Genomic DNA, 27,996 nt, shown 5'->3' with positions numbered 1-27,996 from the left:
AGCTTCAATCAGCTCATTCAGGCTGTTTTATTATCCTCAATGATATCTCATAACTTAATAATATATTAAATTGAGATATTATATTTAAATCAATATCTATTTGGATATGATATAATACCTAACAGTTAATTCCTGACCATCATTTATTATTTTGCTAACTTTACTTATTAATGAATTTTTAAAACTCTTAACTTGTGTTTGAACATGTTAGATTAATAAGTAAATTTAGCAAAATAATAAGTGTTGCTCAAAATTAATAACTCAATGTGATGTTATAACAAACAAGCGATTTAAAAATTAAATTTATCATCTATATAAATATATTATTTTAATGATATTTAAATGTCAATTTAATAGAAAGGAATGAATGAGGCCTTGACCACTGAAATGATAACTTGTAAAATACATGGATTTTTCAAACCTCTTAATTTGTAATTCACTATATCAACGCCATAATTTTGAGAAGATTAAGGAACACACTGACCCCGCAGGAGGGACGACATTTGATAGTGAGGGAAAGCGTTCCAATCCAAGTCATCAAATACGAAAGATAGTGAGGGTTCATCAAATACGAAACTACCTATGTCATCTGAAAGACGTGGAAAATTGGAAATAATCTTCACAAGAAGGAAAAATGGTTTTTGCTTACACACTGAAGCTTCATTATTATTCTTTTTCTTGTTCGGGTAAAATGAAGCTCCATTATTCTACCTAGATATGCAAACAGGCACAAGTTCGGCCTCTTTTTTTAAGATTAAAAAATAATTATTTTTAGGTGATTTAAAAATTTTGGACCCATTTATTTAAAATTAAAAAAATAAGTAATTTTTAGATATTTTAAATATTTTATAAAAAATATTCATTTTGCAGACATTTTATATGAACATATATTATTTTATATTTAGTTAGTTTTTTTAAAAAAATTTATGACATCTTTCTTGATTTTTGTTTTATAAAAATAAATTATTATTTAATTATTTTAATATTTTATGATATTTTCATATATCCTGCCTTTTTAAAGTATTGTTTTTCATCTATCGTGTCAGATTTTTTTTAAAAAGCTACTCAAACTAACTTTAATATGGGAAAGAAGTAGACATATGGGGTGCTGGAGTTATATTGTATCTCTTACTTAGTGGAGTATTTCCTTTCCGAGCCGGTAAACTAACGGATTTGGATCTCATGCCTGTCCGAACTACATGCATCCAGTACCTGTCTCCACATGTCCTCATCACATGCCTCTCAAGACAATCAATGGCTTTAAACTTTAAAGAGTTGATTCAACCGGAGTTGGTATTCACTCAATCCTCCCCTGTTTTTCGTTGCCTACGTTGATAAGATATACCTTTGATTACCTTCCTTATATCTGGGCTAAAAAAAAAAAAATTACCTTCCTTATTTGGTGCCATCAAACATTAATCGGGCGTCTTCTATGTTTCTCACCATATTTTCAAACTTTCTTAAACAATCATCTTGCACTCCATCTGCCCTTCTATGCTATGTTCTTCTTCTCCAGCCTCACCACTAAGTGTAGTTTTCTTTCTAGTAATGTTCTTGTGCTGTGTTCTTCTTCTATCCAGTCGCAGACCATGAAAGACAATGTGCTACAGTAGAACATGAACTGAACTAGCTCCCACACTTGAAATATCAATTTTTTAGAATTAAAAACTTTTTTTTGTAAACTTGTAATACAATGAATGGTTTGGAAGATTTGCAATATGAGGATTGGAGATGGTGTTTGACTCGTCATTTGCAAAACATAAAGATGTAATTAGATGATGTGTATGGAGTAAGAAATATAAATCAATGGAAACGGATGCGCATCTACCTTCTTTTTGTTTCTTCTTCTAATTTTTAGCACATTTTATTATTTTCTTTTTAATGCATCTGAACTATTTACCTTTAAATAAAAAAAATATAAATTCACGTTTTGAAGCTTGTGACTTTATGGGTGTACGTGTTATCATGTTTTAGGCAAAAAAAAAAAATGCAAAGAGAAAGATTGGGTGAACACTGGATGTGGTTGCATAAATTCTTTAAAACTATTAATTATATTGAGAGCATTAGATAAGGACAGTGGAGATAGGTATTGGATGCATACAATTGGAATAGGTATGGAATCCAAATCCGTAAACTAACTATGACACATTATTCCTTTTCCTTGCAGGATAGTCTCATTGGGAAGCCTACATTACTTTACCTTAATATTTATGGGAGAAATTAATTATATTATCAATTTAGAGAAGAGACAATTGAGGACCATAGAAGAACATATCAGTTTACGTGAAATATAAGGATAGATCTTTGACTTGTAAATACAAAGGTTCCAGCTGTGAACAGTTCTTATTTCATACACTAATGTTTTTACACACCATTGTTCTTTCAGGATTTTTAATCGTCATTCATCCTTTTTTCTTTTTCGGGTCACTTTATTCCCTGGCACGACACGAGGCACCCTTTTAGAGGATCTACAGATAGGATTTTAATAACTAATAACTTACTCTCCCACCGATTTGATTTGATGAGTAAGCTAAATCTACTCACTCAATATATACTTATCTTAAGAAAATTAAAACAATTTTCATGATCAAAATACTTTCTCACATATTTGTTTTTCAAAAATTTGAGATTTAGTGTTTTTTGAGTATCTTGTGACAAAAATTGTAATAGTTATTCAATTAAATTAAATGATTGACATCATGTTACATAAAAAATTTATTGAGTGGATTTGTGCCACGATACAAATCCACTCTGCCACTGCCATGTACTAGAGTCTCTATTCCTTTTGTTTTATTTATTTCCTATTTCAGTACCTCTTGTGAGGCTTGATTAATGATTAGTATGAAATATATGTGGTATAGTAACGGAACAGGGATTATATAATGCCATATTGGAAGGTCATATTGATCTTGAAACGCATCCATGGCCCAGCATATCAGACAGTGCTAAGGACCTTGTCCGGAAGATGCTGACACGTGACCCCAAGAAACGTATCTCTTCTGCTCAGGTCCTACGTATGAAAATTTATCTTATTCTTGTTTATTTCTCATCGATCTTTTTAGGTTCATTTTCCCAATTATGTATTTATATTATATTGCATGGCTGCATAGAGCACCCATGGATTGGAGAATATGGAGGCAAGCCAAAGAGCAGTTCAGTCAGTTACAGAGTGAAGCGATTGGCACTCCATGCAATGAATAAACTGAAGAAGCTTGCACTCAAGGTAATCCAAAACACACACACAGCCCAGTTTGGACGAAGAATAGACTAAGAGGCTGTCTCATTCATATTGAAAATAGTAAATGTCTAATGGTGATTCACGGTTAGTGAAACATGATCAACATCGATGGACAAGAAGTTCTATCCAATCAAGTGATGTTAATTGGCAATCTGAATTGCATGATAATATTGCATTCTATCAACAACCAATTCTTTATGTATCCGTCCTTTGATTTCGTTACAGGTTCGTATCAAGAGAAAAACTCAAAACAGCAACAAAACATTGCGGCTTGGCGGACGACGACCTAATAAGCAGGGAAATCATATAAAAAAAAAAAGACAGATAACGTGAACCTTCTATTATTAATTCATTACATGCCTATATATAATTTCTGAGTCGGCATATATGGTTCCATAATCAGCGCTTGAATTTTTATGGTTTTGCAGGGTGTGATAGAATCAAGTAAGCATGTATGAAGAGAATTCAGTGAGCCATATTGATCTCTTCCCTTGTCTTTGTTTCTTCAAGGGTCGCTCCCAGTATAGGGATATATCATAATACCTCAAATAAAAAGCTGAATTTCAACCATAAGTCGAAGTCTGTTTGTTTTATATGGTTGTTTGGGTTACAGTAAGGAAATGGCAAAATTGGCTCGGAGATCACTTCCAACAAGACATTTTTCAAGTCTAATAATCGTTGTCTGTACCTTCGTGCTCGGTACAATGTGTCGTCTATTCAAGGATTGGCCCAGTGGCACAAACTTGCTTCAAAGGTTGCTGCTGTTCATTCAACTTGGCATCACCAATTGTGGCTTGAGCGATGCTGGCTCTATATCAAGACTACTATCCAGTGTGTGTGTGTGTGTGTGTGTGTGTGTGTCTCATAAAGAACAATCGAGGATGTCATCCCATAATAACTGTTTTTATAGTTCCTTGTGTTGTGTTTGTTCTGAAAGATATTGACAATGAAAAATTATTTGTAGGTTGGGACTTGGAATAAACTTTTCTCCGTGGAGGAAGGAAATAGCAGTTTTTTTCCTATAGAGCCTCTAAGAACAAGAAGATTTAGACCTTTTTTTTTCAGTTTTTAAAAACTGTTTTTTAATTTCAAAAACAGAAAAATTTCCAAGTCTGTTTGGATAAGTGTTTTTTATTTAGCTGTTTTCAAAACTATTTTTATTTTTTGTTTTTAGAAAGAAATGAAAACAACTTTAAGTTATTTTTTTTATTTTTTTATGTTTAAAATACATTACATTTAATTATTAAAAATTATAATTATCTACTTATATTGATCAATTTCTTATATAAATCACCACCATTAACTGTATATGACCATTACCATCAGTTTATTTTTTTATTCTACAACTATTTCTTAATTGACATAATCAAATGGAATTTTTATTTTATTATATTTTTAAAAAATTTTAAAATTGTATTATAAAATAGTTTTTAAAAATAAAAAATGAGAACAGAAATTAAACAGGCTCTTGAAATGCACATTCTGCTTTTCTGGGACGGTTTGAATTTGTTTAGGGGATGGATTGATCATTAAATTAAAATGCTTTTAAAAAAAAATGAGACTGACAGTAAAAGTTGCAAATGTTGCAAAAGAATAAATTAATGAAAATTATTTTAAAAAATTGATTTAAACATTTTTAATAAATTTTTTATTTATAATTAGAATTTTTGAATTTACAATTATTTAAATAAATATTGGTAATTTATTTTTCAAAAAAAATTATCAGAGACTTATCTATCATTAAATTCCCTTTGAATCTCTAACAAAAAAAATTAACTAACAAAATTATTATGGTTCTATAAATCGTTTTCAATTAACTAAAAAAATTTTATTAGTATACGGTATTGATTAAAAGCAGGGAATAAGTTTCCAAGTAAGTCAAAGAAGTAACTAAATACGCATACGGGTGTGCGCAGGTGCAAAGAACCAGCCAGCCTTCAACCACCGAAAAGAACAAGTGAGAAACATCTAGCTAGTCCTTAGCCACGATAAAGAACAAGAGTGACACGGCTTCTAGGTTTTACTTCTTGTTTTTTTTTTTTTTCTTTTTTCCCTCTCTCTCTTCTTACCAGGAAGGTCGGCTTAATTAAATCCAATCTAACGGCTTTACAATTTTTTAAGTAAAAATTACAAATAAATTAAGGAATGTCCAAACAACAAAAAGCTTTCACATTGAGTGGGAATTCATTAAAAATTTTGGTATTAGAATTATTACATGTTATTTGTGAACCAATCCACACGTAAGTTAGATTTTGTAAAAGGATGATCGTTGAAACTTGTCTATTCCCCATGAGAAAAACTGTTTCACACAATTTCAGAGTTCTATCCATCAAAATTCAGATCAAAACATATACTACGCGACAACTTTTCAAAATAATAATATCATCATGTATTATTATTGAACACAAGGTGGGCTTCGTACAATCATCCATAACATATCCTCTGTAACTTAACCATAAAGCAAAAATCACTCAACCATGTAACTGGTAATTTCACCCATCAAACTTCACACCCAGACAAAAAGAAAGAAGGAATTCACATGAAGAGACCCACCCGCTTGATTGACAAAAGCTAAACAAAGCCTTAAATTTCAAAAACCATGAATCTTGATCTGGTCCTTCCTGACCAGACCGGCCTGAACCAGGAATTGAGAGACGTTCTTGCGCTGATCACCTTGAAGTTGGATGATCTTGCCGAGCTCCTTGTCCTGCACAACGTTGCCGTTGCAACAGAACTCCTTCTTAAGATCCTTGAGGATCTTCTCGTAGCTGAACTCCTTCTTCAGTCCTTGCACCGTGGTCAGACTCTTTTTTCCATTCCTCTGTTGAATCCTGATATGCACATACCCTTTGGTTCCGGGAGCATCCGATTCTCTGGCTTCTGCGAATGGATCGAAGGGAGTAGGAATCTGAACTTCCAACTCAACCATGTACTTTGTTTGGTGAGCTCTTGAGGACCTAGAAAACACAGAAAGCAGCTGCAACAGGAAAAATCTGTAATCAATGAAAAACTCATGAAGTACTCCATTGCTGACGTAGTTAAATTCGATTTAAAAAGAATAAACAAGCGAAGTTAAACCGGAAAAGGGGAAAAAAAAAAGAAAGAAAGAAAGAAAGTCGACGCTTCACAATTCCAAAGTCAGAATTTCAACAAATACAAGCTTGAAAAATCTGGTGAATTCCATGAAAGAGAAGCCAAAAGAATGATCACAAAGCTTTACATGAGCAATTAAACACACAAATGTTTCAACAACCAGGAGAGGGCCGTAACTTCTACAGAATCCAAGGGAAAATCTCCCGTGTTTAAGCCCTACCAAACGCCTATTGCAGGAAAACAAGGAACGATCACTCATCGATCACATCCTCTAATAGCGAAACATAGAGACAATTCACAGATAGATCGGAACAAAGAAGAAATCCGAAAACCAAAGCTGAAACCCAGAAGGAAGAAGATGGAGAAAGACGAACCTGAGAGAGAGAGAGCAAGCTAAAAGCTTCCAGAACAAACAAGCAAAAATCGTATGAGGAAACACGATTAAGAGGGGACGTTATATATAGGCGTGGGAAGACGGTGTAATAACCTCAAGTTGTAATTCAAAGGATCTGAGCTGGAGCCTGGAGAGAGGCTTCGAGTTAAAAAAAAAAAAAAAAAACCGAATTGGGATATTGTACACGTGGTAGGTCCTGATTCGTTTTAATTTTCATGAAAAATACAAAATATTTAAACTATAGTAATTTTCTGGAAAAAAATGTCCATATAAAATTAAAAAAATGTACAGTATATGCCTCATGGATTTCGTTTAAATCAATAATTTATGAGAAAATAAACGCGGATACTGTACATTTTTTTTTTTTTCAAAAAGAGAAAATTAAAAAAGAAGGGGAAGCGTAGGATGAACGCGGCCCACAGGGAGCAACAAAGGCATCTGAATAAGGACGGCAAAACGCGAGTTGCCAGTTGGAGGGCCCCACAACGTCGGTTTGTGTGGTCAGGCTTTGTGGCGTGGAGAATGACCGAAGAATCCAGAAGCGCCAAATTTTCAGTTTTTTTTTTCCATTGGCAAAAAATTTTGTGATTATCCTATCAACAAGGTTCTGCCAATTATTATTGTTAGGCCTGTGCAGGATGCCTGTAAGTTCGAGATGTCCGGCCCGACCCGAGCAGAATATATCCAACCTAAGCCCTAAAAAAATTGCCCAATACTATTTGGGCATAGTCGGGCTGAACCCGATCTTCGAGTTGGGCAGGGTTTAGAGCTGGGGTATCCAACCAATTGACCCTGCCCGGCCCGAGATATAATATATTTTTTTATAAAAATAATAATATAGGATGTAATTTGTTAACTTGATGGGGACATAAATGGTAGTTCTTTTTTTTAGATGCCTTGATGATCAAGTTTGTAAACCTTAGGTTAAATATTTTTATATTCCTTAGAATTTGAAATTGGACAGCACTTGTAACTTGCATGAAAAATTCCTTCCATATTTGCTTTGCCATTAAGTTTTTTGATGATACCATAATATTTTTGCTAGTGATATTTAACAATCTATTACTTTTAAAATAAGAGCTTGAAGTGATTTATTGATGAAAATAATTAATTTGCTACAGTGTATTTCAAATTTGTGTGGATGGTTCTGATTTTTTATTTTGGTAGGGCAAGGTTGGAGACCCTGCCCGACCCTGCCCGCCCGGCCCCTCCAAAGTCGAGCATCTTTCGGGTAGGGTCGGGCTTTGGGCATAGTTTTTTTGCCCAAAGACATTTAGGGCAGGGCATCGGGTTAATGGGCTGCCCTACCTGACCCTGCCCATGTACAGCCCTAATTATTATTATTTTTAATAAAAAGTAAAAATTTTACTAGTAGTTTGAATTTATTTCAATTATTAATTTAATTTTTTAATTTTAAACTTTATCAATAAAATTTTTTATCCTTTATATATAATTTTATATTCTTATTTGAAATCATCATCCGAGTAGTTTTTCCTTTAGTATGAACCTATTTAAATTTCAATTGGATATAGTTGATTATAAAAATAATTAATTAATATAATTAATTTTAATTATAATTGATTATATTATAATTGTTTGAATATTTTTTTAAAATTAGTTTTAATAGAATTAAAAATGTTTGAATAATTTAATCAAAATTAATTTTAGCTGTACAAATTACCATAAAGGACATTACTTTTAAAAATTAAATTATTGTTAAAGTTGTATATAATATTATTAAAGTTGTCCTCCCTTTGTTTAAAAATATAAGGCATTTGTAATTAAATTTTTTTGACTTATTTTTAAATTAACTCTATCTTTTCATATGTAGCCCTATTTAATATGATGCTTTACCTTAAAATAAATATAAAATAATTTATTTAATATTAGCGTGTTAACTTCTAAAATTTCATATTATTTCATCACATTTTCCTTAAATTCTGATCTATTTTGGCTCAATTGTATATATTTTTATTGTCTAAATTAGGGAAATATGTATTTTGTTTTGGATTTGTATTCTTAACTTTGATTTGATATATTTGGCCTAATTTTTCATTATTTTGGCTAAAAATTTGATTAGAAGTATTTTGGAGCTTTTATGGAGGTTTTTGGAGCGCTTTTGGATGAATAAATCAAGTATAAAGTGAATAATTTTCATTAGCTGCAAAAACAGTGTACAACTGCCAAAGTCATCCCAAATTCATGACTTTCGTTCACAACTTTTGTCACTATTAGAAAAACACTGCGTTTTATTAAGTTTGAAACTGGTTGGTAGGACACTTATATTTAGAGAGCTCAACTCAGAAGTCATTCTACACACTTGAAGACACTTTGAGAGCTTTGTTGTGCAAGGGTTTGAGCTTTGGATGAGTTGGGTCTAAGAGTTAAAGTTTTGAAGAGATTTGAAGCTTCATTTTTTCTTTTTTTTTTGTTTCTTCTCCATTTCTCTTCTTGTAATCTTGTAATGGCTATTAATATCTTGTTTATTTGTAGCCTTTTGATGTTTATGAGTAGTTAAATTCTTCACTCTAAAATTATTTTGAACCTTTGGATTAAAATTATGTTCCTCCTCTCTTTTTGTGATTAATGATACATATGTGTTTATTTTACTCTTTCCTTAATGCTTCTAAATGATTGGCCACCATTTAGATATTTGGTTCACTTAATTGATGCTTGAGAGGGCTAGATTGAGTGTATAATTTGGATAAAATAGTACACGAACTTGATATTTACATGTTGAATGGATGGTTTTGCTAATAAGATAAAGAAATACTTACTAGCCTTGTATAACCACATTAGGGTTGGTGTTTAAAATTGAGTTTTATTAATTATAACAAAAGATTGAGCAATTAATTTAACTAAACACTTGTTCATGATTTGAGAGAGCTTGTCCAAATATTTTTAGAACCCTATGTTAACACTTATTTTCATTAAAAGCATTTATGAGAGGTGGTACTTTTTATGTTATGAAATATAAGGGAGATAAATAATCTCAAGTCTCAATTTGTATTTGAAGTTTGTGAATTAATTACTTTTCTTTATTTTTTTAGCATTAGTTTAGTTTGTAAAATCATTTTTACCTAACTTTGTGTTGCTCAACTTGATTGAATATACTTAATTTTTTATTTGATCATTGTTTTTGAACAAATCCTCGAGAAAACGATACTTTACTTTTATTATATTACTTGCTTCAACCATGCACCTGCGGTGAGCAACAGAGCGCTATTGAAAAAAAAAGATAATAATTACACCTTAAAAGATTAAAAATATTTTATACTTTTGAATAAAAGGAGTATATAATATGAAATTGAGAAAATACATAGCATAAACAAGGGATAATATTGGCAAGTAAAATATTCTAACAAGCAATTAATATTCTAACATCAAAATTAATTGAGAGAAGCTGTCAGCTCTAGCTTATAAGAAAATGTGGTTTACCCTTGAATAATCGATTAACAATAATTTGGGGTGTTTGGCAATTTTTCATTGAAACCATGATCTTGCCTCAAAAAATCGATTAATTTCGCAATCAACACGCAGAATATGTGGTTGTCTTTTAATTGAAGATTGCACAAATCATATGTTATAGGATTATATGATCAAGTTGTGCTACTATCATCAGATAATGTCATTGAGTATCGCCTTGTTATTATCTGGTATGATGGCTAATCGAGTAATTTAGTGTAAGAAAAAATAGTTTTTTTTAAATAACAAATATATCTATTCCATTATTGTTCTAGATACATCTTTTACTTTTTTTTTTTTTCAAAAACACTGCTCGATGTACTACTTATGTACTTAGTTTTTTCAACTTGTAGATTGCAAATAAATTTTCTTCCCCATTGAATCCTTCAGCACCTGCCTCAATCCATTTAAATAGAACTGTTTATTCCCACGTAATACTTTCACATAATGGATTGATGCAAAGTAAATTTTGTGTCCACTCAGGGCATTCTTAATTAACAAGGTCTATCAATTTTCACCTTTTTTTTTCCTGGTTTAGTTTTATTTCGATTAATGTTTTAATGCAGAAGATTCAATTGCTTTTTCAGAAAATAGAACCAAATCAATCTTAATAATTTAATTTGGCTTTGTTTTGCTTTAATCAATTTATACCCCATCCCTATCAGCTGAATTTTATAGCTTTATCAATACTTTTTCTCACTGTAAGATGAAAGGCTTGTTTATGACTTGACAACAAGCCATTTTATTTTATCAAAAGATTTATTAAAAACAACATTTAATATGCATTGATACCTTTTTCTTCACCTAATATTGGTACTGACCATTGGAGAAGACATCGGTACATTTTTTTTTTCTCTCTTAAAAATAGCCCTATAAAAGTTGAAATCTCATTAAAAAGCTCAAAGGTAGGCTCTTTAATCAACATTTTTCTAACCAAAATTGGGTTAGATGAAAATAAAAAAAAAAGAAAAAAAAAAGCCTCATCATGTTCATTTACACACCTTGTTAGCAAGTGGGGGGAAATATTAATACAAAACTAAACAGTACCATATATTCTATTCTAAGTGCTTGGGTTATCTGGCAAGCGTTTCAGATCCATTTCCACTTGCTGAATTGTCCATTTCATATTCTCCAATTTCTGCAAACGAATCATCAGTGTAAAATTCTCACAGCACCAGTCTCTAAGACGATGATTAATCACAGAATTGACCATTATGGTAATCACAGGCATGACGTAAAGAGTGTGCGCGTTTGTGTTATGGGTTTGGTGAGACAGAGAATATATTTGAAGAAAAATTAATTATTTGGTTTCTATAATTTTGGTTCCTATAAATTTGAACTCTAACCCATTAGAACTCCATCCCTATAGTTTTCGTAGTTTAAAACATTAGTCTCTAAATTTCAAAATAACTTTAGTCTTTATAATTTTAGGAATAATACAACTTTTAGTCCTTCAATTTTATCTTAGTTATTAATTTGGTCCTTCAAATTCAAATTGTTATCAATTTAATTCTTTAAGTTTACTTCGATTATCTATTTGATCCTTATTGTTTAAAAAGAGATTGCATGGTTAAAATTTACTAACTTAGAGAACAGAATATTGATAGTAGATATATAGATTAATAAAAAAAAAGTATAATTGTTAAGGTAAGAAAAAAATACTCTAAAATTTTAAAAAACAAGAGAACAAAACACATTATAAAAGATTATATTGATAAAAATTAAACACATTTGAGGGCTAATTTATTCTCATTTAACAATACATACATGCCAAATCATCAATACTCTTTACACATTAAACTATTTTGAGAGTCAATTAATGTTTTAAAACATAAAGGACTTACATGATAATTTAAGAAAATATAAGGAATCAAATTGATAAAAATTAAACTTAATGAACCGAATTGATAGTTAAAATAAATTTGGAGGACCAGAAGTTTCCTTATCCCATAATTTTATTTTTAAAATATAAGAACAAATATTTTAAATGGTTAAAACTATAGAAATTGAGTTATACTGAGTTAAAATTAATGAACTGAATTATAATGAATCAAAATTAAAGAACTGAATTACAACCGAATCAAAATTATAGGACTAAATTATTAATTTTTCCTCAATATACATATTATACTTGCAAAGGAACTTACAGCTCTTACCATATAACACCAACTTCAGTTTTCAAGCATTCGATTTCTATTCTTATTTTCCCCCCACTTCTCAGTTTAGACTACTGAAGCCTCCCTTGTAACAACAGTTGAAAAAGAAAAATGTCATAGTTAAACAAGTATTTACCTTCACAATATCGTGGTATTGCCTTGCAATGTTGTCAAAGTGAGGATCGACACCTTGGTACTCACGTAGACGAGTAACCTGGTAAAAAGGGTTCAAATATAACTTAGAACGTCATCATAACATTGATAATCATAAACTCCACATCAGATGAAAACAAATCCACGTTGTGCAAGAATATTTGAGGCTAGCACAAAATGTAGATCATGTCTTGGTCATTGGACAAGCAGATTATGCCAACCTTCTTCATGGAATCCAATGATTCAAAGTATATAACAGTGACATAATATTCGTGCCAAAAAAGGCTCAAGGAAATAGGAACATACCGCTTTATTATATGCAATAGAAGCTTCTTCTGTAGCCTCAACAAGATAATTTCTAGAATCATCAAGAGAAAGCATGATTAATATTAAACCAAGTACAAGTTATAAACTTAAAAAGGTATAATTATCTTTAATACCTTATCTTATGAAGGGCAGGTATAGAATCCTGAGTGTAAGTTTCAAGCAGAAGAACATGTTCAAGAACCCTGACATGAAATGACATATATCTCATACATCAGAAAACAGAACTTCGGGATAAAATTGCTGCTAAAAACATTCTTAAAAAAATAAAAGATTGAACTTAGAACACTATTTAGAATTAAATTTCAAGGATTGGGTCTAGAAGCTATATATTTGTTCCGTTCCATTCACTACCCTCAAGTCTTTCCAGATTATCTCCACTAAACTCTTACAATTCAATACACCGATGGTAATACATAGCCTTTACTTTAATCGTGATTTTGATCATCAAACATCATTGATCCCAGCAATGTTTTAATGGGGATAAAATATGAAATCCATATTCTAACACATAAGTTTCCTAAATTCTTCATTTAACCAAGGTGATAAAATGTATGGGACGATGATTATTAGAATTACAAGAAAAATTATCAAAATGTTTTATATTGGTTTAATAATAATATTTAATTAATTAACGTTTGATTGTTGGCCCACTTAACATAATATCTTCTCGGCTAATTTGCCCAGCAATGAGATGTACCACTATAAAATTCAACATATTCCCTTGAAAGTAGATTAAATCATAATATCCTTCAGGTGCTAAGTAAATACTTTGCTAAAATCCGTAGTAAAGTAATATATGCAACAGCGCAAAACTACAACCAAATGATTTAAATTTGGAAGCAATACTAATTTTTACACAAAATCATTCTGTGTTCTTTGCAAAAGGGGCCAGTCTTAGGCAGCGTTTGGTTTGAGGGAATGGGAAGGGAGGGGAGGGGAAATTTATACATTTTCAAAATGCTGAATAATAAATATTTGATATTTCAATGTCTATTTTCTCTCATCTTTAACCCTTTAGGATAAGCAATGTTTTCTATCGACCTTGTGTATTTCATGTCCCTTTTTTGTGGTCAAAAAGGTAAAAACTACACCTATGAAAAATATAGAATAAAGAAATGAAGAAAGTAGCATACAATAAACAAACCTCAATTTTGCACTCATGGTCTCACACCTCTTACAAAGCCATGTCTTCTGTAGTTCATCCTAAAAATACATTGAAATTAGTCAATATATTGTTGGCTATCAAAGTAGATAATTTATATAAAACAAGACTGGGAACCATGTGCTTCGCATGGAGTCATAGGTCAACTCAATTTATTCAAGACTTAAGAATAATGTAGTTTCTTATAGATTTTTTATTCTATATTAATGTATTGATGATACTCACATATTTGTGTTGATGCTGCAACTTCAGATCTTTAACTAGTTTAATAAGAACTCCAAGTATCTGCTCCAAGACCTGATTTAGAATAACGGGTTCAGTATCCCCATACCACTTTGAATTTGTCACCCCAAAAAAGAAATGCAAATGGAACGCATCCCCCTCCCCAACCCACCGGCCACCCCGTACTCACACAGATTAACATGTGATTTCAGAAAATGTGTTTCTGTGTCCACAAGAAAGAGGGTTCTACAATATGACCAAGGACGTACATTATAATATTCAGCGAATTTTCTATCTGCAGAATAAAGGTCGTCCCGTAGTTCTGCTTCTTCTCTTTCAATCTCCTCAATCAACAACTTCACCCTGGTAAAGGAGCAGATATGAAGAGTGAGAAATTGTAGTCTATGGATAGGTCCAACACAGAACTTACAGAGAGCTATTGAAACACGGGCTGAATTAATGCTGCACTGTTTACTTTGTATCAAAAAGAAGATGCTCATTAACTCAAGTATTCACATAAGCAATGAAAAATATGAGCTAGGATATCACCTAGAAGGCAGATAAAATGCAGGTTATATATAGATAAATCCTCCATCTTACACAGCTAAAGAAACCAGCAGAACTGAATCCAAATTATTCAGTTCATCAACGTTAAAAGCAAATATGCCTATTTATTATTAGTCAGGTCAGTTACTATGGTCAGCTTTCCATCATAAAAACTTTTCATATCTATATGAAAATAGAACTAACATCATCAGGCAACTTTTCCCAACATATAAAAATGACTTTTCGGGGCCATAAATTAGATCATCTAGTCAACATTTCTGCACCTAAGAATGAAATGTGTGCAGTGTAATGCCTTTAATCAAGCACTTCTCAAGTAGAGGCCCTGTGCTGCATAATTCAACAAAAGTAATATTCATTTGACTAAGAGAACATGTTGCAAGTAACAGGAAAAAAATTAAACAATCAAGATGATGAGGTTCCAGGGATTTTGCTCAAACCTTTCTGGAAGCCTTGTACTTTGACTTCCTGATGGTGAAGAATCTGCATTATAAAATCAAGAATCAGTTCGAGGATCATTAAAAAATAAATGATATATACAAGGTACATGTATCACCATGTTTTTAAGATCAGTAGCATCCAATAAATGAAATATGTCCTGGGCAAGGAAAGTTAAACATGAGAAATAAAGTGAAGCATATAGAAAACTTACCAATGTCATCCAATTCGAAGGCATCCGCTATCTTATCACATTTCACCTTCAAGCGAGCCTCCACCTCACGGGAGAGAGACATGCGATATTCTGTCATATCCTAAAAACACAAAATTCCCAATGCTTCAGCATTTGAAGACATGACCAAGCTAGTCAGTTCAAAGTAAACCTAAGAGTGTACTTGAAACCTAATACATATTCTGATTTATAGTATACCACAGATAACGGTGTTTGTTGAAGCTGAGTTTGCCACAAATAAGAAGGTGTAATCCCAAGAAAACGGATGGGGACACCACCAACTCCAAGTTCTCCTGGATCCGTAGCAGCAAGAGCAGTATTAGCACTGCCAACAGAGCTATTTGCAGTGGTAAGATTAGGATTAATGCTTGAGCCAGTGGTACTAGTACTGTCAAGTGAGCTTCGAGATGCAACACTCAACTTTTCAATGTCTTCCTTATGAATTTCACCATCTTTGGAGAGAAGAGGAAGTCTCAGTCTTTGAGCTGCTTCAGCCACAACCATTCGATGCTCTAAAGTCTCATAAACCTGAAAATCCATAGACATTTACATATAGTTGACCAGCAACCAAAAATCAGCGTCATATGATCAACTTGATTCTGTTGTTCAAGCAATGACTTTTTGGACTATAACTTCTCTTCATCAGTATTTCCTTCTTAAACATTCATAGCCCTTGGTCAGCTTGTAACTCACTTACAAGCAACCAGTCATCCACTAAAATAACAAAATAGGTTACTGTGTCATCAAACAACTCACAACAGTTCAACTACCAGCAAAGTAGTGCCTTATTCAATCCAAGTGTCAGAACCTGAAACATCTGTTGAAGAAGCAGAACTAACATTCCCATTGCATTGTTAAACCCCATCCAACCAGGTTTTAAGCAGAGAAAAAAGCTTAGAAGCCTATACAACAATGCAACAGGTTTTTATTTTATTTTTTGAGGAAAACCTAAGGATCTATGTTCATCTTCCACCATGTAAGTATTAAGTGAAGTAAAAAGGGGGAGCATTATCCTCACTAGCTGATACGTCCTGCCATATAAAGACCGCAGCCAATGTATACAAGTGCTATGTTACCACCTATTGACCATATTCAGTCTCATAGAAGTTGCCAACTATTGAACTCAAAACTGATGCATTGTAAAAAGACAGAGTAAGACTTTTGAAATTATGATGGAAACGAAAAGAATCATGTATCATGCAATTCCTATAAAAAAAAGATAATTGTGATCCTGTAAAGAACCCCATTTTTTTCCTGGGATAAACGAAAACTAGTTTCATTTATGTCAAGTTTATATTATCAGTATACAAGACCTGAGGGGAATTCTTCAGTCCAAGTTGTGGATATAGACCCGATGTATCTCTAACTCCCCCAAGATTAACCACAGAAATGGCTTGCTGATACTCCTCCACCATCGCAATGGCCTCAGAATAAATTGCCTGCAGCCAACCCACCACATGAATACGTATCAGTGAACTAATTATTACACCATATTTAGATACCAACTTCAAGACTAGCGATGCAAAGAGCAAATAGTTGTCCCCAATCATTTTTCTAACATCCAAATATAATGAAATTTTAAAAATAAAGATCCAATTCAGGACTACAATATTAATCTATGAATCATTTACCATTGCTTCCAGGTACCGCAGTCTTTCCCTGCACATTTCCTCTCTCGCCTGCAATACGACTCAGAAAATCAATATCGGACAACATTCAAGCTGCATTTTAATTCAGCAAAAGTACTTCAAAATTAAAAGCCAAAATGAAGCATCTATTTTCCCATTTTGCCGGGAATTTTCACAAACACCAAAGAAACAACAATTGGGCAAGTCCAAAACAGAGTGAAAATTACCACTTGGAGATCGTTGTATAGTGGCTTGGAAATCAGAGATCCATCGGGAGCCAAGCAGTGGCGTTCCAACTGATCAATGACCTGCGAGACATCGGCGGGTAGGTTTTGTCCGTGCAATCCCTTCACCATCGGATCCGGGTTGAGGAAGAAGAACGCGTCGTTTCTTTTCAAAGACCTTGCCGGGCTTTCGTAGGATTCAGAAGCTAAGAATTCTCATTCCTCGACGCAGGAAACTGAAACTTTCAATTCCAGGAACACCGTCCTCGAGCCTCAAAAATCAAATGGATTCCTCCAATCTTCAACTTGAAAATTTCTCCTTTTCTATTTGTTTAAAACATATAATTCTTTATTCAAAAAGACTTTTTTTCTTTTTTCTTTTTTCCCCTTTTTCTTTCTAGACTTGTTTGTTTTATATACTTATATTTTTATGGGCAAGGAGCCAAGGACAGTGAGGCCGGAAAATAAACACAGGACAGTCGGTGAGGAAGACGTAGATTTAAAATTTTGCTTGAGCTTTTGACTCCTTGTAATAATCTTCCTTTTCATCTGAATTTAGCATGTATTTGATTGATGACTGATTATTTTATGCTGAAACCACCGAAGGGATAATTTTAAATATTAATAAAAATAAGTTCATTGTTTTATTAATTTCAGCATCTTATCTCCTACACCCTTGTTTCCTCGAAACTCCATTTTTTATGAGCTCCAAGCCTCCAATTACTCCATGAAACTTGACTTTTAATGTTTTTCATAATCTCTTTCCTACTTTTAGTCACTTTCAATTCTTCGCGCCCTCTTATATTTATTTTATTATTTTTTTCTAACTCGCCACTTTCTAATATATGACTAACCAAGTACTTACTCCAAATACTTTATATTCTTTTTTTTTTATTCATTTATTTAATTTGGACCAAAAGTTAGTGGTGATTTTAACAAAGAAAACCACCATGATCAAAATATGCCAACTCAACCTGCAAATAGAAAATTTCATTTCTTTTGAGAAACAAGCAAAGCAACCAAGTTTCTGCATCTTGAGCCAGGCTTGAGACAATAGAGGATTTATTCCCATTCCAACAAGATTACTTGGATGGATGCTCTCAAAGCTCTTGGCGATTATTGCTTTGACTCCCTCATGTTGGTGGAGGGAAGTTCCTGACTGATGAGTACTTCAGACAAAAGCAAAGCAAACACAGACGGATGGACAGAATAAAAGATGCCATATTCAGCATAGTTAAGTTCTTTAGAAATGGTTGCTATTTCCTATTAGGTTCTTTGAATTTTACAACTCTACCATTAATTTTTTTCTGCATGTTGAGTTTTTACTAAGTTTTGTTCTCTACCAGAAGATTTTACATCAATTGCAAAAGGTCGTCGCGGTTTTTTTTTTTTTCATGCTCCATTAAACTCACAAGCCCATGCCCATCATGCAGAAAAAATTTACTCTGAGCAAGAAAAAAAGGAAGAAAAGGAAATGCATAACAATAATGACTTGGAGAACAAATACAGTATATTTCCCTGTCTTTAAAAATGAGCAAGCACTTTAAGCAACGGGTAGCATTTTAGGCAACTTCTTCCACTGGTATAAATAGGGGCTTTGGTAAAGCATCAATATGACCAACAAATCAATTCTAACCAAGCTATTCATGACACATGCTTCAGGCACATGCTACTGTTCATCAACTTAGTAGACAGTGACCGGCTTTAGTTATGGTATCGGCTCCAAGCTGCCAAGCCGTGGCTTCCGACATGGTTCTGCTTTACTGTTTAGCAGTGTGTAAAAGAAAGAAAAACCTGAAGAGTTTTGGGAGTGATTTGGAAGAATGCAAATCCTCACTCTCATCTCTCTCTCGGTCAAAGTATTCTTCCCCCATGTCTTTCATTTCTCTCGAATTTCATTAATTGCTTTCTCCCTTTGCATTGTCTGCTACTTTTCTTTCTCTCTTTATAACAGGGATAATGGATGGAGTAACGGCACGAAATTAAAAATGACGATTCTAACCTTCTGAATCTCTTTCTCTCCTTCTGTTCCAATAATTTCACCTTCATGGATATGTAAGTTCACTATACTTCATCTATTTTTGATTGCTCGATGCTGTATTATTATCAAAGGGAGCAAAACTGTTTTAATAAAATGTATCATGACTATTGTTACATCTTAGATTTTAATCACTAGGTAATAATAAATTAAATAAAGGTAATTTAGAGGCATAGAAGAAAAAGTTTTGAAGCGTAAAAAATTATTGAACATTTATTAAGGATTATAAATTAAGAAATAAATAAGTAATATAATTTTTTTACGAAAACAAAAGTTTACCCCAAAATAAGATAAATTATTAAGATTTAATTTCAACCCAAAGTATATATAATTAAAAATAATGAATATATACATTTATACATATAAGAGGAAGAGAAAGGGGAGTGATTGAAATATACATGTAAATTTATAATACAATTATGGGTTAAAAAAAAAAAGGGTTGGGTATGGGCCAGGGCCCACAACACATTAAATTCAATATGCCTAAATGCACTAAACAACCCGCACTGCAGCGTTTGCAAATTTTACGCGCGTGGCCTGCATTTGGGTGAGGGAGAGATTTCGCTGAGGGTTGAGAATTTAGCACTTAGATTAGGGCTGTGCAACAGGCGGGACGGGTTGGCCCGTAAGGCTGCCCGTAGCCCGTCCCGTTTTGTCCAAAACGGGCTGGGCCAGCCCGTACCCGTTTGCAGCCCGTTTCAGCCCGTTTAAAAACGGGCTGGGCGGGCTGGCCAGCCCGTTTTGGACAAACAGCCCTCAATTTGCTTTAAAATAAAAAAATATTCTATGCTTTAAAATTCTTGTAATTCTACCTAAAAATAGTTAAAATATCACCATCATCAAAGGAAATAAACTCTAATATTAGCAGTTACATATTACAGTCATCCAAGGCACCAAGCATCATCAGTCTTCAAAAATACAACATTAATCAAATCAAAGTAACCATACAAATTGACAAATGGTCTTGCCACAAGGCACAAGCAAAAAGCAATAATCCGACACAAATAATCTTGTCACAACTCACAAGCCAACAAGGCAACAAAACAATCCATCACATATTTAATCTTGCATTGGATCGTCGTCGTCGTCGTCGTCATCTTCAGAATCACTAGAGATGGTTGAACGTTGAGCCCCTGATTCTTCCTCTACAAAACAAATTAAGAAAATTATATTCATTAATATTTGAACAATGTAAAGTAATATAAAGTGAAAATGTTAATGAAATTACCAATAATAAGATTGTCAGACTCATCAAAATTATCAACATCAAGCTCTTTCAATTTGAAAGTAGGTTGAGAAAGCCAACTTTGAGCACAAATGAGTGCCTCCACCATTTTTGCAGAGAGGGAGCTCCTAAAAGTATCCAGTACTCGACCTCCCGTACTAAAAGCAGATTCTGAAGAGACAGTAGAGACAGGTGAAGCTAACACATCACGTGCAATCAAACTCAAGACCTTATACTTGAAAGCATTTACTTTCCACCAAGCTAAAACATCAAATTTTGGATCACGAGAAGCAACTAACTCAGCGTGAAGATATTCATCCACCTCCGAATTTTTTTCCTCTTGGCGTTCAATGCTTGCAATTGTATAGAATTGTCTCATTGTTTCATCATCCATGACCGCCAAAACATCATCATCGGGAATTGAATCTTGATTCTCCCCAACATTGTCATCACCGTGTTCTGCTCTTGCTTGAGATTGAGAAGCTTCACTATCAAAGACATCCTTTGAATATTCACCATATAAGCTATACAAGACATCCATGATATTTTTTGTAACCAGCTCACGTTGTATAGGCTCAGAATACATATTTTCCAAAGCAACTTGGACATATTTAAATTTGTATCTAGGGTCTAGTATCACTGCTATCACCAACAATGGATTCATGCTATCTGCCTTACCCCAGTATTTATCCAACTTACTTTGCATTCTTCTCACCATGTCACCCAATAGAGCATTAGAATTAGTTGCACTTGTCTTAAGCTTAGTTTGCATTGCAACTATTTGCTGGAAACATGTGTTAGATGTCACAAAATTTGATGCAGAAAACTTCAATGTCATGGAGTAAAATAGCTTCAAAAAGACTATAAACTCTTTTGCAACACCCCAATCATATGGACTAGGAGGTTCTTCTTCAACTTTCTTTTTAAAGTATTCATTGTAATCTTCATCTTCTTCTTCCATCCGATCAAAAACTTTAATGAACTTCACAGCATTTTCCAACATCAGATATGTTGAATTCCACCTAACAACATAAAAAAGCTCGATTAATATTAGAAAAATAAATATAAATTAACAATTCATAACAATAATTAAAATTACCTAGTGGGACAATCCATACTAAGTAGACTTTTTGAATCAATTCTTTGCTTTCCCATGAGCTCCTTGAATCTACGTAGCCTAGCCGGAGAAGATCTAACAAATTTTATCGCATGCCGAATGAGTTCAATGGACTTATTCATCTCTTTCAATCCTTCAGAGACAATCAAATTCAAAATATGAGCAGCACACCGCATATGCATATACTCTCCATCACATATAAGGCCATTCCATTCCCTCAAACGTTTTTTTAAATATGCAATTGCAGTGTCATTGGAAGAAGCATTGTCAACTGTAATTGTAAATACTTTGTCAATACCCCAACTAAATAAACATCCCTCAATTTCCTTCCCGATGGTATCTCCTTTGTGGTTTTCAATTACAAAAAAATTCAAAATCCGCTTTTGTAATGTCCAATTCTCATCAACCCAGTGAGCAGTCAAACACATGTAGTTGGCATTTTGGATTGAAGTCCAACAATCTGTGGTAAGGGACACACGAACTTTAAATTTCTTAAAATATTTCTTTAGATGTCTTGCTTCTTCAAGATACAACTTGTAACAATCCCTAGCAACTGTCCATCGTGAAGGGATTTGAAATCTAGGCTCAAGTCCGTGCAATAGTTCTTTAAAACCCTCCCCTTCCACAACTCGAAAAGGCATCTCATCTTTTACAATAAATTTAGCAAGATCCTTCCTGCACCTCTCTTGATTGAACAATTGTGTAGACATTGTTTGGCTACAAGTAACAGAGAATAAAGATTGTGTCATCTTGTTGGCTTTGTTTGGATTCTTTGGGCACTTTTCAAAATGCCGCCAAAGTGCTTTAGTCCCATGGTTCGAAGGATGACTTGCATAATCCATGCCACAATAGTTGTATTTGGCACGGTGCTTCCCTTTAGTTTGCTCAAGTGACATCCTCGTAAAATGCTTCCAAGCTTCAGATCTTTGCTTCTTCCTTTTCCTAGCCGGTGCTTGTTTTTGTCCCTCATTATTTGTGGCATTCTCTACTCGAGTAGTGGGACTGTGTGATGTCGCAGTAGCCTTAGTTTCAATATCACCTTCTTCCACATTTGCTTTAAGGGTTTGAGTGTTGCTCATCCTTTTAAATTCTAAAAAATTAGGAAGGTACAATTATTCCAATCAAGCAGCCACATAATTTCATAATACAAAAAAAATCACATAATTTTAATTTTCAAGCATAATTTCAGTCAAGCAATGTATTTATACATGTTCCCACCAATGTGGAGATCTTTACATTATGAAATAGTTCAATATATTCAAAAGTAAGTTAATTAACTTATGCATCCATTCTTTTGTGGGATTCTCATGGAATCTGGTGCTTCTTTGCAAGCTGGTTACAGACTTACAGGCACATCGACACTGCTTGGGAATATGGCGTTCAAGAAATTAATTAACTACAACAGGTTGGACACGCAAGCAATACTGGAAATTGGAAAAGAAGGATTTGTTTGTCACCTCTAAACTCTGTTAATGAAATCTATTGGTGGCATATCCAATTCAGTTAAACTAATTCACAACTAAGAGCAAAGGCAGAGTCGCTGAGTCAAATAATCATCACTATAATGTTAATAACTTACTTGGTCTTAGCTTGGCAGGAAGACACGCACAAGATTGAATCAGGGAGTGAGCAAGCCAGCGAGGCAGCAAGATATTGTGACTAAGCGACTGAGCAAGATTAATTATATCATACACAAATATCATATAAGAAAGAAATTACAAGTAATTAATATAGATTAGTGATTAATCATACTTGGAAGATGTTTCTAAAAAGCACGGTAGCGACTGTGAGAAAGAAGAATCCTTCGAAAGGAATTCTCAAAAGCTTACCCCACAGCCTTGTGGCCCAGAATCCTTGGAAACACTCCAGAAGACAAGTTTCCTCTACGACTGAGAATGCGAGATTGGAGCTGTGGAGGTATGCGACTATGTCTATGAGTCTGCCCGAGTGCCCTCTGCCGCTCTGCGTTTACGAGTTTGGCTATCTGAGTGAAGCTGCAGCTGCCTGGTCTGCCGTCTGCGAGAAAGAAGAATCCTTCGGAAGGAATTCTCAGAAGCTTACCCCATAGCCTCGTGGCCCAGAATCCTTGGAAACACTCCAGAAGACAAGTTTGCTCTACGACTGTGAGAATGCGCGATTAGAGCTGTGGAGGTATGCGACTATGTCTATGAGTCTGCCCGATTGCCCTCTGCCGCTCTGCGTTTACGAGTCTGGCTGTCTGAGTGAAGCTGCGGCTGCCTGGTCTGCCGTCTGCGTGCGATGATTTGCGATTGCGAGGGAGAGGGACCGAGTCCGAGGGTTTTAATTTCAGCAAGCAGGAAATGGTATTTGAAAAACCGCAGAAGGCAAAACGCAGCGTGTGCCAGCGTCCTGTTTCACTGTTCACTCTTCCAGTATTTTAATAAAAAATAATTTGCAAATTTTTTTTAATTATTACGGGATGGAACGGGTTGCCCGGTGGCTAACCCGTAGCCCGTCCCGCCCGCATATCTTATTAACGGGCTAGCCCGTAATTTCAGCCCGCCCGTTTTTTTGTTAAATGGGCGGGTTTTTACCCGCTCATTTTTAACGGGTACAAGCGGGTCGAGCGGGTAGCGGGTTACTTGCTCAGCCCTAACTTAGATATTATAATTAGATACTTCCAGGATGGTTTTAGACTGAGATGATGTAAGTATTTTTAAAATTTTATTTTACCTGTTTATCCCCTTAGTTTTTAGAACCTTGATGGTAAAAAAATTTAGAGAGTGACATAATTGGAATTTTTGGATCTTTTGCTAATAGTGAGTTACTCTGAAAATATATATATATATAGGTCTATCTTGAGTTTTTAGAAAATTTAATCTCTATATTTAAATTATTTATAAGACTTGAGGTCTCTTGGAGTAAAGACTTAAGATAAATGGAAACTTAAAATCAATACTTTCCAACCATAAAAAATATTTATTAGACTTTTGAATGTAGAGAAACTAGTTTATGTATGACGACATAGAGTTGAAAGAGAAATTTGGGGTCTATGCGGTAGCTTTAGGGTGACTTTAGTGTTCGTTTAGGGTAATTTTCAGTAACTTTAGATTTTATATTAATACTTTTGCATGTCTATGGCTAAAGACTCTCACTGAAAATTCTTATTGTCTGAATTGATGTGTAGTTATTTGTGAGTTAAAGGAGTACAGGTAATTTAAGATTTTTTTATATATATACAAACTCTATGATATCGAATATGTATAACTATAAATTTATTTGTTAAACTATTATAAATTACTTGAATCATGTCAAGCATGTTTGTAACTTAATTATATACATTACTGTTGATGTTTTTTCTTTTTAAGTATGCTTATAAATGTAGGTTAATAATTTTTAATTATTGAAAATTTTATATTATTTAAGAGTAGTTTAGTTCTTTCAAACATACTTGTAATTTAAGTTCATCAATTGAGATATTTCATTTTTAAGTATGCTTTTATATATGTAAATGATGCATATGCATTATACATTGGGGATGGGTTGATGAGGAAATAAAGTTGAATTTTTGATATGACTATAATTTAGTGATTTTTCATTATCTCAAACTTAAGAAATCTGGTACTAACTATGAATTTGCATTCAAAATGGATATGAATAAAGCATTTGACTGCCTTGGATGGGATTTGACAGAGGCTGTCTTAAAGAAAATCGGCTTTTGCAATACTTGGGTTGGATGGATCATGAAGTGTGTTAAGTGATCCATGTTTAATGTTTTGATCTCTTGTAGAACCGTGGCCAGCATTGTTCCTGAGAGTACGTCAAGGAGATCCTCTCTCCCCGTACCTCTTCATAATTGCAAGTAAGGTTTTGTCTTTCACGCTAAGTGCTCATGCAAATAATGGGGTTGTTCAAGGCATTTCTTTGACTGAAGAATGCCCTATGCTTACTCATTATCTTTTTGCTGATGACACCATGCTCTTTCTGAATGCTAGCCGAAGTAATTGTAGTGCCATAAAAGAAATTCTTGATTCATATTGCAATGCTTCAGGTCAAAGAGTGAACTTTGACAAATCTTCCCTCTCTCTCTCTCTCTGTTTTTTTCCCCCTGTGAATACCCCTTTCATGTGAAAGAAGAAGTCTATTCTTTCCTTGGAGTTAGTACTGTTGACAACCCGGGAGTGTATCTTGGTTTGCCTATTTTGTGGGGCAGATCCAAAATTGCTGCCTTAGCCCATGTCCTAGATAAAGTGGGGAAGAAAATACACGGTTGGAAAAGCAAATTGCTAACTTTTGTTGGGAAAGAAGTTTTGATTAAGCCAGTGGTTAATGTGGTTCCTATTTTCCTTATGACGAGTTTTAAATTCCCTAAGCGTACTTGCTCTGAACTTGATAGTCTAATGGCAAATTTCTTTTGGGGGCATAATGATACTAAGAATAACATTCATTGGCGATCTTGGAGCAAGCTATGTGCTCCAAAGAAGGAGGGAAGCCTTGGATTTAGAGACTTTATGAACTTCAATGATGCGCTGCTTGCCAAAACAGCCTGGAGGGTATTAAGCAACCCTGGTCATCTTTGGGCCAAGGTACTTAAAATCTATCTATTTTCCCTCTATCTCCTTTTACATGCTGAACGTGGATCTCACGCTTCCTGGGCATGGAGTAGCTGACTTGTTGGGTCAGGGCAAAATATCCTAGTGTAGAAAGATCCTCATGTTATTGGCATGGCTGATTTCAAAGTTGTCAAACAAGAGAATGTCAACATCGATATAAATCTTAAAGTGTCTGATCTTATTTCTGATGGTACATAGGATTTATCTACTGTATCACATGCAATGACTCCTGAAACTACATCTTGTTTCGAGAATATTTTGATTCCTCGTAATATCTCAGCTGATACAACTATTTGGCATGGTGCTAAGAAGGGAAATTATACCTCAAAGCTAGGATACAGACTGAACTATGCAAGAGACCACCCTGTGAGTATCCCTGATGCGACAACCTCAAGCCCTCTCCCCCAAGGAATCTGGAATGATATTTGGAAACTCAAGATTTTTCCTAAAGTCAAACACTTTATGTGGAGGGCTTTTCATAGGGCCCTTGCAACAAAGGAGGCTCTTCATGCCCGTAAATGCTCTCCAGACCTGAGCTATCCCATCTGTTGCTCTTTTGTGATTGGGCAAAAAAGGCTTGGTTTGGCTGTCTGCTTTCCATCATCATTGATCCTCAAAAGATTACTTCCTTTGAAGGGTGGGGATGTTTCTTTTTGTTAGACAACAATCCCCTAGATGGTTTTGGTAAGGCTTACATTGCTTGCATATGCTGGAATATATGGAAAACCAGGTTTGCCAAGGTTTTTTCGGCTTCTGAAATTAATCCTATTCACGTTATTAGCCTAACAAATGCTTCTGTGAATGAATTCTGGAAGATTCATGGAGAAAAAGACTCTTGTTCACCTGTTTCTAATCTACCCACACAGTGGAAACCACCATCTGTAGGTAAATTCAAATTTAATTGTGATGGTGCATACTCTGCTGTCTCAAAAAAGGCTGCAATAGGAATTTTATGGCGTGATCACCTGGGCAAATTTATTAAGGGTTGGCAAGAACCTGTTACTGCCTCTTCTAGCCTTATGGCAGAATTTTTTGCACTTAGAAAAGCTGTCCAAGTTGCTATAGATTCCCATATCACTAAAGCCGTTTCTGAACTAGATTGTTTAGATTGGTGCCGTGTGCTTTCCTCTTTAGATCTTTCTTATAGTCATTGGTCTCACCACAGCCCACTTGAGGAATTCTTTGACATTATCCGCTTGTTCCCAGCTTTTTCTTTCTCCTTTGTCAAAAGAGAAGGAAATTCTGCTACTGATTGGCTAGCAGTCTCTTCACTAAAGGGAGTGGAGCCTTCAGGTTGGGTTCTTTGCTCTTCACTCCCTCTTTTGGATATCTTAGCTTATAACTCAAATGGTGTAGCTCAGGATTTTACGCAACCATTGAGTTCCAAAGATCGAGAAGGAATTAGCTGATTTTATCTTTTCTTTAAGCTTTTAGTTTGGTCTTTGCCTTTGATGTTGGCTTATGACTTCATGTTTTTTCGTTTTACTATGTATTGAGCTTTGACTCTATTTTGGAATTTATTTCCTTTCTCTGGTAAAAAAAAAAAATTAACTCTTTTCTATTATAGTTACCTTTAAGAAAAAAATAAATTTCAGAACTGATTTTAAACTTTAGTACCATGGTAAAATTATGTTTTTTTGGTTTAAATCTTTTTATTATCATGATAATTGATTACGTTTTTTTGTTAGTATGATTAGGGTGTTACAATTATCATCTCATTGCTGATTCTCACTCATTCAACACTTT

At 34.0% G+C, this 27,996-nt stretch overlaps 3 protein-coding genes and 1 long non-coding RNA gene across 5 annotated transcripts; 2 read left to right on the top strand and 2 right to left on the bottom strand.

Moving 5' to 3' along the window:
* The first annotated feature begins 3,107 nt into the window (after positions 1–3,107).
* Positions 3,108–3,905, top strand: LOC129317636 (uncharacterized). The gene is made up of 3 exons (XR_008594999.1): positions 3,108–3,223; positions 3,464–3,567; positions 3,667–3,905. It is a non-coding gene; the product is annotated as an uncharacterized LOC129317636 (long non-coding RNA).
* Positions 3,906–5,603: 1,698 nt separating this feature from the next.
* Positions 5,604–6,837, bottom strand: LOC129318556 (protein translation factor SUI1 homolog 2). 2 transcript variants are annotated; one of them, XM_054963396.1, is made up of 2 exons: positions 6,706–6,837; positions 5,604–6,215 (listed from the first exon to the last, which is right to left on the bottom strand). In XM_054963396.1, the coding sequence occupies exon 2, from the start codon at positions 6,165–6,167 to the stop codon at positions 5,829–5,831; it is 339 nt and encodes a 112-aa protein (XP_054819371.1). In that variant the 5' UTR covers positions 6,168–6,215; positions 6,706–6,837; the 3' UTR covers positions 5,604–5,828. The 2 variants fall into 2 exon arrangements, with proteins under 2 accessions (XP_054819371.1, XP_054819370.1); XM_054963395.1 differs by lacking the exon at positions 6,706–6,837 and adding an exon at positions 6,459–6,688.
* Positions 6,838–11,013: 4,176 nt separating this feature from the next.
* On the bottom strand, positions 11,014–17,848 carry LOC129318924 (AUGMIN subunit 4). Its single transcript, XM_054963933.1, has 13 exons — positions 17,300–17,848; positions 17,076–17,123; positions 16,758–16,883; positions 15,643–15,972; positions 15,427–15,526; positions 15,215–15,257; positions 14,480–14,573; positions 14,214–14,285; positions 13,971–14,029; positions 12,940–13,008; positions 12,806–12,857; positions 12,483–12,560; positions 11,014–11,328 (listed from the first exon to the last, which is right to left on the bottom strand). The coding sequence occupies exons 1-13, from the start codon at positions 17,426–17,428 to the stop codon at positions 11,251–11,253; spliced, it is 1,278 nt and encodes a 425-aa protein (XP_054819908.1). The 5' UTR covers positions 17,429–17,848; the 3' UTR covers positions 11,014–11,250.
* A 5,989-nt stretch (positions 17,849–23,837) lies between these two features.
* On the top strand, positions 23,838–27,659 carry LOC129317219 (uncharacterized). Its single transcript, XM_054961587.1, has 6 exons — positions 23,838–23,917; positions 24,842–24,849; positions 25,428–25,688; positions 25,772–26,223; positions 26,449–26,797; positions 26,911–27,659. The coding sequence occupies exons 1-6, from the start codon at positions 23,838–23,840 to the stop codon at positions 27,657–27,659; spliced, it is 1,899 nt and encodes a 632-aa protein (XP_054817562.1).
* The last annotated feature ends 337 nt before the right edge of the window (positions 27,660–27,996 follow it).

The sequence above is a fragment of the Prosopis cineraria genome, unplaced genomic scaffold (genome assembly GCF_029017545.1).
Source record: "Prosopis cineraria cultivar Desert tree isolate PC_DT_omini unplaced genomic scaffold, ASM2901754v1 PC8, whole genome shotgun sequence".
Classification (NCBI taxonomy): domain Eukaryota; kingdom Viridiplantae; phylum Streptophyta; class Magnoliopsida; order Fabales; family Fabaceae; genus Prosopis; species Prosopis cineraria.
Note: the sequence above shows the minus strand (reverse complement) of the source record. Positions and strands in the feature narration are given on the sequence as shown.

Bases quoted from the DNA above. Each gene is read 5' to 3' on its own strand.
- LOC129318556 (XM_054963395.1), bottom strand. From the start codon at position 6,590: ATGAGTGATCGTTCCTTGTTTTCCTGCAATAGGCGTTTGGTAGGGCTT. The intron at 6,216-6,458 runs GTAAAGCTTTGT...TTCCTGTTGCAG, and splicing joins TTGTGTGTTTAATTGCTCAT to CTGCTTTCTGTGTTTTCTAG.
- LOC129318924 (XM_054963933.1), bottom strand. From the start codon at position 17,428: ATGGTGAAGGGATTGCACGGACAAAACCTACCCGCCGATGTCTCGCAG. The intron at 15,527-15,642 runs GTATACTATAAA...TTGTGTTTTTAG, and splicing joins AACAAACACCGTTATCTGTG to GATATGACAGAATATCGCAT. The intron at 14,030-14,213 runs GTGAGTATCATC...ATGTATTTTTAG, and splicing joins TGCAGCATCAACACAAATAT to GATGAACTACAGAAGACATG.
- LOC129317219 (XM_054961587.1), top strand. From the start codon at position 23,838: ATGTCTATGAGTCTGCCCGATTGCCCTCTGCCGCTCTGCGTTTACGAG. The intron at 25,689-25,771 runs GTCAAAGAGTGA...TTCATGTGAAAG, and splicing joins TTCATATTGCAATGCTTCAG to AAGAAGTCTATTCTTTCCTT. The intron at 26,224-26,448 runs GTACTTAAAATC...GATGGTACATAG, and splicing joins CTGGTCATCTTTGGGCCAAG to GATTTATCTACTGTATCACA.